Source organism: Oryza sativa, chromosome 6 (assembly GCF_034140825.1).
Source record: "Oryza sativa Japonica Group chromosome 6, ASM3414082v1".
NCBI classification, from domain to species: domain Eukaryota; kingdom Viridiplantae; phylum Streptophyta; class Magnoliopsida; order Poales; family Poaceae; genus Oryza; species Oryza sativa.
In genome coordinates this window covers 9,373,998-9,382,478 of record NC_089040.1, presented here as the reverse complement: position 1 = coordinate 9,382,478, position 8,481 = coordinate 9,373,998, and the positions used below count along the sequence as shown (strand labels likewise).

Sequence of the window (8,481 nt, the reverse complement as noted above, 5' to 3'; positions counted from 1 at the left end):
ACGCACAAATATATATACACCTGAATGGACTCTACTATTGCAAGTGTTTCACACACAATTCTTGAGATAGATATAGATTCTTAGTTTCCTCCCAGTGCCAATGACGCCTCTTAATAATCTCTGCAATTTTCGTGTCAAGAAGCAGTACTACAACCCCAGGTGCTTGATCCCCGCCGTCTCTCTCCTCCTATTCGTCGTCATCCTCACCGTCTCTAATACATACTTCCCCTTCCCGACAACTAAGTCGCGAACACTGTCTTACTCTTCCTTCTCCTCCTCCCCCGGTGGGCAGAAGGCCGCCGACGAGGCCTGCAACATATTTAGGGGAGAGTGGGTTCCGGATCCTGATGCACCTTACTACACCAACAACACCTGCTCGGTCATCCACGAGCACTATGACTGTATGAAGTACGGAAAGCCGGACCTTGGCTTCGTGCAGTGGCGGTGGCGTCCCGACAGTTGTGATCTCCCCCGTCTCGACCCGGCGCGCTTCCTCTCCTCCATGAGGGGGAAGACCTTGGCCTTCATTGGGGATTCCCTTGCCAGGAACCACATGAACTCCCTCATCTGTCTACTGACCAGGGTAAAAAAGTGAAAAACGTGCCGGATTTGCTACAGTACTAGCTTCGATCTGACCCGTCGATCGCTTGATCGGACGGTCAGAAATGGGCCAGCAGCAACAAGGGTGTGACGTTTTGTTGGCCGGCCTGCAGGTCGCCGAGCCGACGACGAGCTGGCCGAGCAGCGAGCACACGGTGTACCACTACGGCGGCGGCTACAACTTCACCGTCCTCAGCTTCTGGGCGCCGTTCCTGGTCCAGAACGAGCTCGTCGACGCCGACGGGCCGGCGCACACGGGCCTGTGGAACCTCTACCTCGACGAGCCCGACGCAGTGTGGGCGCCGCACGTCCCGGCGTTCGACTACGCCGTCGTGTCGGCGTCGAGCTGGTTCTACCGGCCGTCGATGCTGTACGAGGCCGGCCGGCTCGTGGGCTGCCACCACTGCCTCCTCCCCAACGTCACCGACCTCACGCTGCGGTACGCGCTCCGCATGGCCACCCGCGCCGCGCTCCGCGCCGTGGTGGGCGGCGGCGGCGGCGGCGGCGTGACCGCCGTGCTTCGGACCGTGTCGCCGTCGCAGTACGAGGGCGGGGAGTGGAACAAGGACGGGAACTGCGTCCGGACGCGGCCGTACCGGCGCGGCGAGAAGACGCTGCAGGGCGTCGAGCTCGACTTCCACACGCTGCAGGTTAATTTCTTGATTTTTCTCCATTGATCTAGTGATCAATTATCTTGTTCTTTCTAGGGAACGTGTGTTCTGAGCTTCGTAGGTGGAGGAGTTCGAGGCGGCGAAGAGGGCGGCGAGCGGCGGTGGGGCGAGGATGATGCTGATGGACACGACGGAGGCGATGATACTGCGGGCGGACGCGCACCCGAGCAGGTACAGGGGATGGACGCGTCGCAAGGGATGGATGAAGGAGTACTTCACCATCTCCAACGACTGCGTGCACTGGTGCGTCCCCGGCGCCGTCGACGCCTGGAACGACATGCTCTCACACATGTTGCTCACATCGCAAAGCTAGTTAGTTAGGTTATTGATCAAACGAACGTAGCAGCCGAAAAAAACAGAGAAAAATACATTCACTCCTGAATTCAGTCTAGAATTTCAAAACCACCGTCCATGATCCATGTGAATTTCTAGCAAATTGCACGAGCTGAACTCAAACATTTTGGTCCTGTTTGCTGCATTCGCAAAGGGTTATTGTGATTCCGTCTGTATGGACCTAAATCGACCTGAGGCCCAATATTGCGAAAAATTTCAGAACAAACATCGTAATCGATTTGAGATACTATATTGATATTTTGTGACAAATCTGGAAGAATTAGGAATAATCTAGCCGATTCAAAAGCAGTGGTTGAACTCAAGTTGGCTGATCTCGACATGCAGTCAAAAGATTATCAGACAGAAAGGGAAAGCTGCTGCTAGGCTAGCTCATACAGGTGGCCAGTGCCCCTGGTCTCAAACCACCACACCTGTTTAGCACTTCGATTCTTTCCATTTCGCCAAGACCTAGTAATAAACAGGTGGTTATCTCAAACTACACGCGTGGAATCCACCATCCCAAGTGTACGCTGAATGCTAATTTATCACGTAATCTAATGAATATTCGTGACAAAAACTGCAGAAAAAATTCGATGTATATACAGCAATCTCATCTCATTTCATATCCATGAGCTAAGCTAAGCTGTAGTGTGGACGTTGACCAACCAGGTCGATGATGAAGTTTCACGAGGTGATCAAGCTGCCATCCATTGCTCATTACGGCCTACGCTATGTGCTTCCCGCCGCCGCCGTCGCCGCGTGCGTTCTGGTGCTCGCCACCGTCAGCCTACCCGGCCGCGTGCCGCTGCCGCTGCTGCTGGCGCCGGAGGTGATGACGAAGACGGCGGATGGCGTCGGCGGCGACACGTCTGGCTGTGACATCTTCAAGGGCGAGTGGGTGCCGGACATGGCCGGCGAGCCGCCGCCGTACACCAGCGAGAGCTGTCCGGTGATCCATGGACACTATGATTGCATGCGGTACGGACGGCCGGATCTTGGGTACGTCCGGTGGCGGTGGCGGCCGGACGGCGGGTGCGAGCTGCTGCGGTTCGACGCGGCGAGGTTTCTCGCCGCGATGAGGGGCAGGTCGGTGGCGTTCGTCGGGGACTCGCTGGCGAGGAACCAGATGCACTCGCTGGTGTGCCTCCTGTCGCACGCCGAGCGGCCGGCGCCGTGGACGAACGGCAGCTACGCGTACCGCTTCGAGCGGCACGGCCTCACCGTCACGGCGTTCTGGTCGCCGTTCCTCGTCCGCGCCGTCGAGACGGACCCCGACGGCCCGACGGGGAGCGGCTCCGGCCTGTGGAGCCTCCACCTCGACGAGCCCGACGCCGGGTGGGCGGCGCACGTCGGCGCGTTCGACTACGTCGTCGTCTCCGCCGGGAGCTGGTTCTACCGGCCGTCGATGTTCTACGACCGCCGCGGCCGCCTCGTCGGGTGCAACACCTGCCTGTCCCCGAACGTCACCGACCTCACCCTCCGTTACTCCCTCCGGATGGCGTTCCGGAGCGCGCTCCGGGCGGCGGCGACGGGCTCGCACCGCCACGCCACGAGGAGGACGGTGATCGTGCGGACGATCTCGCCGTCGCACTACGAGAACGGGACGTGGAACGGGGACGGGGACTGCCTCCGGACTCGGCCGGCGCGGCGCGGCGAGTGGGAGTTGAACGCCATGGAGAAGGACATGCACCGGATACAGGTCGAGGAGTTCGCGGCGGCGGCGGAGGAGACGGCGGGGAAGAGGGGGAAAGAGGCGGCGAGGATGCTGCTGATGGACGCGACGGAGGCCATGGCGCAGCGGCCGGACGGCCACCCGAGCAAGTACAGGCTGTGGCAGCCGGACAAGTTCAAGGTGTCGCGGGACTGCGTGCACTGGTGCCTTCCCGGCGCCATGGACGCCTGCAACGACATGCTGTTCCACATGCTCATCGGGTGATGGCTGATGCCCGTTCTTCTCATTATGGCTCGTCGATTTTTTTTTCTTTAAAAAAATACATCAGCATTGTTTAGATAGCTTGGGAGCCTGCTATTGATGGGATGTCTGATTTTTTTCAAATCATTGGAAAGTATTGCACCGTGTTATTGATGTTCACATGTTTCACCCTTCGATAAAAATTGTTGCAACAAAAGTGTTCTAGATGTTTCACAATAAGAGAAATGTTTCCGCACTAGAGCATAGTTGTTTCAACTAAATACACTACTAAAACATATCGATTGCAACACCAAGAAATCAATGTATACAATATTGAATCAAAACGAAATAAAACACCTTAATACAATCAAGTAAAAAAAATACAAATAAACCGTAACATCACTTTAATTCACAATAAAACCCACTCCTCTGACTTCTATTCCGGCCACCGAAACCAAGCAGCTGGCATGAGGAGACAAGTGACATGATGCGTAGACGAGGATGAGGGCAAGCAACGACTTCAGGTGAGCGACCCCACCAGGGCTAGCTGCATCGGCATCCAGTCCAGCGCCTCCTTCTTCGCATGGCACTGCTTCGCCACGGGTAGAGGGCTAGCACCTCTTCCGGTCCTCGCTTTCGCCTCAGCATGCCACGCCACCGCCAGCGTGGTCACCGGCGCCGTCCTTCCTCTTCGCATCGCGCTGCCCCGTCGCCACCCGCGTGGCCACCGGTGACCTCCTCCCACTTAATGTCTCGGTGGGTGCGGCGACGATGGTGATGTCATCATGTGTTTCCTATGAGCACAAAAACAATGAGGAGAAAATGAGACGATAAGGTTGTGGTGGATTCAATCAACTGCGGTCCCCACCTTATTTGACCGTCCGATGTTTGGTCTCGCATCGAACGCTCTGGGATCAGCATTTCTGGATAACTTGCTCTAAATTATTTGTTAGCTTGAATTCATTCCTATAAGCAAGTGTCTTTACTCTGTCCAATCATCCATTTCATACTTGTTGATGGTTAGAAGGTTTGCTGTTAGAAAATATCAATGCCTACTTCTAATTTAATTGCAAATAAGTTAGCAATTATGCTTTATAACGATGGCAGATCGAAAGATTTATCCTTTTAGTGGCCGAGGTGCATCCTTCGAAACAACTAGCGTACACCTAAGCCCTCCCTGAAAATAGGTTTTGGTTTTGTAAGGCATTTTCTCCCAACTAATCGGCGACCTTGTCGAGACTAAGAGGCACTTGGCACTTGAGATCCATCATCAAATTGCAGTAATTATTCCCGCATAAAAATGCTATGTTCTGAGCTTGGCTAAGCATAAACCTAAAATATCTACTAAGCACTAGATATATAACTTTCACTAGCTGATTTTGTTTACCTAGGGTTGTCAAGGATAAACATGGATATAAATAATAAGACCATAAATGTAGGAATGACTAATAAAACAGTTAAATGCGTCGGGAATTTAATTAAGCCGTGCAATAATTTAAACCATGACAGTTTTCACATACTGGGATTTAATATTCTCAAGGAAAGCAGTATGGTTTGCCTTGCTCAACAAGAAGGTATTTCTGATGTCTTGATATGCACTTTCAGGATCCTTTGAAACTATAGGAACTACACGAGACACACAAAATGTGGCTAAAGGTGTATCCAAGAAGCAAGATTAGTCTATAAAAATACAAATGGGTTCTTCACGATTTAACCAAAATATTAGTGACTTGAACGGGCTGATTCAGAGTTCAGATAGGTAACTTGAACTGGATGTATATTGGTTCCTCTCCTTTCATCATTAATTAGCATATAGTAGATATGTACAAGGAACTATTCATTTATCTGTTTTCTTGATTCTTTAGGGTAGTGCTATGGGAGAATGTAGTACCTTCTAGCCGGGGCAGGCGTGCAACCTGATGTGCCCATCTCATTTATTCACTGTCTACTATTGCTCTTGTTCAGAGTACCATACTTCGAGTTTCCTCACTCCAATTGATTATATATGAAAAATACAATGGTAGGGTTAAAGATGGTAGCAAAATGAACATGCCTTGAGTCTCTTGAATAAATAACTTACTATTGATCAATGAGTGACATTCGTGCAACTAAGGCTGTCAACGAGCTGAGCTCGAGCGAATTTGGCTACGTAGGCTTGAGCTTGACATGAACTCGAGCCGAGCTCGAGCCAAGCCTGGATACTGATCGAGCTTGGGAGTGAGCTCGAGTTCGAGCTCGAGCGAGCTTCGAGCCTACTCGAGCTTGACAGCTTGTCTTGGTGAAACTCCAAAAAACTTACACTTGTATAAGAGATATTAATGCAAATTATCGGTAGTCAAAATTAATGGGTGCTACTTATCTTGAATAAAGCCTCTGCAGCTTTTCTCATGAATTCATGGCTTTAAAACGTTGCAATTAACAAAAGCTAGCTACTACATCTAATAGGAATAGTAGTACTATTACTAGCAGCCGGATAATTGCTTTATTGAGAAGCATCGATGAGGTCTTGAGACTTGAGTAGGTCAAGCACGATGACAAGTATACATGGACCCATCAAGAATATCTTCCTACATGCAATACATCTTATGCTAATCAAGCCTTGCCGAGCTATTCGAGCTCGAGCTTGCTAGGCTTGCGAGCCTCAGCCTAGGCTTGAGCTTGGCTTGTCTAGTATTTGAGCCGAGCTCGAATCAAGCCTGTAACGAATCAAGCTCGAGCAGCTTGCGAGCTTCGAGCTTTTTTGATAGCCCTACTTGCAACTATTCGTGAGACAACAGACAATGTGTTTTATACAGTTTATGCCCCTTAGATGGGTAATGACTATATGTCCTATTTGGCCGGAGTCAAGTGTTTTTCACTATATCAATTACATGAGTACAAGGTATGCAATGGAACCCTAATCTAGCCTATGACTATATCGGCGAGAATGATGGTGGTGGTCGGCAACTAGTTGTTGTCGAGTTTCCATTAATGTTTACTATGGTGGTGGTGGAATTGCCACACCTACTAGTTATGTGTAGACTAGCGATATAGTCAGATCCTAGCTATAATGTTGATGATAGAACCACCACGTCTACTGGTTTATGTAGACGATGAACATAGTCGTACCCTGACCACTGTTTTGTTGTTTAGGCTGAAAGTTTTATATGCATCCCATTGTTTATCCAACCCTTAAATCATTATGGAGGTGTATCGGTCTATGGTTTGTTTCAAGCTTTTTTTTTTCTCCAAAACATCTTTCCAACCAGACTGCTTGTAATGCACGTATATCTCTATGTTTGTTCAACGGTATGCTTGGTATTGTCGCTATTTGAGATCTCTGCCTATGTCATCATGGTAGATGTTACAGGCAGTGCATCGGGTTCTCCGCTTGATAGCGAATCACCTCCTTCGTCCTTGTCCTGATTCCCGAGTCGCTTGAGGCCATTCACAATGCGTCATGGGCCACGAACGAATTTGTGATGCCACATAGGACCAAGCTCCTCTAAAGCAACTCACCTCACAATGCAACTCCCACTCCCACCCACTTTTCATGGGTCCCACTCCCACACACTTTTCATCTCCCCCCCTCTCTCTCTCTCCACTATCTCCCCCACCGGCGGAGGATGGGAGGAGCACCCGAGGCTCACGTGCTCGCCGCCGCCGCCGCCGCCGCCGCCGCCGCGCCCCACCTCTTCGTCCGCCGGTGCCCCTCTCCCTCCCTCCTTCCGCAGAGCTCGCATGCGTGGAGCGGGACGGCACGGAGCTCACTAGCTCCGGCGGTGCGGAGCTCACGGAGCTCACCGGCGTGGATCTGGCGGAGCTCACCGGGGTGGAGCGGGACGGCGGGAGCTCGTCCTCTCCGGCGGCGCAGAGCTCACGGAGCTCACCGGCGTGGAGCTCGGCGGCGCGGACGGCGACGAGGTCGGCGGCGTGGAGAGGAGGATGGTGACGAGCTTGGCGGCGCGGCGAGGAGGATGGCGTCGGCGCCAGCGGAGCGGCGGCGGAGCAGCCCAGTCCGGCGCTCGCCGGGTCTAGCCTCGGGCGGCGGCTACGGCTCGTCGCATCTCCCCTCTCCTCAGCTCGTCGGCGCTCGCCGTTAATGGCTACGGCTCGCAGTTTTCTGCTCTCTCCCCTCTTCCCTGTCACTGGCGCCAGCTTTTTCAGGCTTTTAGTGGGAAGAATGGGTGACCAAAACTTGCTACGCGTTCCTCGTGAGGCTCCGAGTGTAATCGACGAGGCATAGAATATGCCGTTCCTCAAGCCGAGGCTGAACGCCACGGAGGCGCATTGTGAATGCCCTGATAGCCGCCTTCACCAATCGCTGTGTCGCACAAGGGCCCAAAACCCACAGGGCTAGCTGCAGCCTACTCAGGCCAGTTAAGCAAGCATAAATTGGTCCGCATCTTGCTTGTGTAAGCTGTCCTTCGGCCCAATGGACAAGTAATTAGTAGGATTTTTTAGCCTCGTCTTCCAAAATTTCATGTTGATATGGTGATTTGGACTCGAATGATAGGAGTGCTGGTATCACGGGTAAATAATTGCGACCAGGGTCTTGATAATGCTGGCTGCTATTGTGCTCATTTTGTCACGAGCGAGGTTAACTAGCTTACGTTATTCTTGATCCCTTCCTAAATTATCTGGCGATATATTGTGCGCACTGACTGATCGATCATCTCTACACACTACCACAAAAATACACAAAAGTGATGGAGAAATACTAAAACCGGCACCTACAAACCCCTGTCCGCGGCACGTGTCTAGTGCCTACGGGGCGTCATCCGGTAGAACCGACACCTTTAATACAATCTGGTACCTATGACTTCTGTCAGAGAGAAATGTGTTGATTTCTATTGAAAACTAGCACCTTTGAGTACGTACGAGTGCCGATTTTTGAAAAAAAACCGATACTTGATTAAACCGAGGCGACGGGCGTGGAGCATGAGAAAGAAAACAAATTTACGCTCTTATCCCCTTGCGTGCCTC

At 52.0% G+C, this 8,481-nt stretch overlaps 2 protein-coding genes across 3 annotated transcripts; both read left to right on the top strand.

Moving 5' to 3' along the window:
• On the top strand, positions 1 to 1,874 carry LOC4340732 (protein trichome birefringence-like 20). 2 transcript variants are annotated; one of them, XM_026026018.2, is made up of 4 exons: positions 1 to 159; positions 293 to 583; positions 714 to 1,250; positions 1,333 to 1,874. In XM_026026018.2, the coding sequence occupies exons 2-4, from the start codon at positions 404 to 406 to the stop codon at positions 1,582 to 1,584; spliced, it is 969 nt and encodes a 322-aa protein (XP_025881803.1). In that variant the 5' UTR covers positions 1 to 159; positions 293 to 403; the 3' UTR covers positions 1,585 to 1,874. The 2 variants fall into 2 exon arrangements, with proteins under 2 accessions (XP_025881803.1, XP_015641795.1); XM_015786309.3 differs by having other exon boundaries at positions 51 to 583.
• A 375-nt stretch (positions 1,875 to 2,249) lies between these two features.
• On the top strand, positions 2,250 to 3,733 carry LOC107278203 (protein trichome birefringence-like 19). Its single transcript, XM_015786310.3, has one exon. It carries the CDS (start codon positions 2,278 to 2,280, stop codon positions 3,538 to 3,540), a length of 1,263 nt encoding a protein of 420 aa, XP_015641796.1. The 5' UTR covers positions 2,250 to 2,277; the 3' UTR covers positions 3,541 to 3,733.
• The last annotated feature ends 4,748 nt before the right edge of the window (positions 3,734 to 8,481 follow it).

Excerpts from the sequence above, each read along its gene's own strand:
- LOC107278203 (XM_015786310.3), top strand. The coding sequence starts at position 2,278 with ATGATGAAGTTTCACGAGGTGATCAAGCTGCCATCCATTGCTCATTAC.
- LOC4340732 (XM_015786309.3), top strand. The coding sequence starts at position 101 with ATGACGCCTCTTAATAATCTCTGCAATTTTCGTGTCAAGAAGCAGTAC. Across the intron at positions 584-713 it reads TCATCTGTCTACTGACCAGG|GTCGCCGAGCCGACGACGAG; the intron begins GTAAAAAAGTGA and ends GCCGGCCTGCAG. Across the intron at positions 1,251-1,332 it reads TCGACTTCCACACGCTGCAG|GTGGAGGAGTTCGAGGCGGC; the intron begins GTTAATTTCTTG and ends TGAGCTTCGTAG.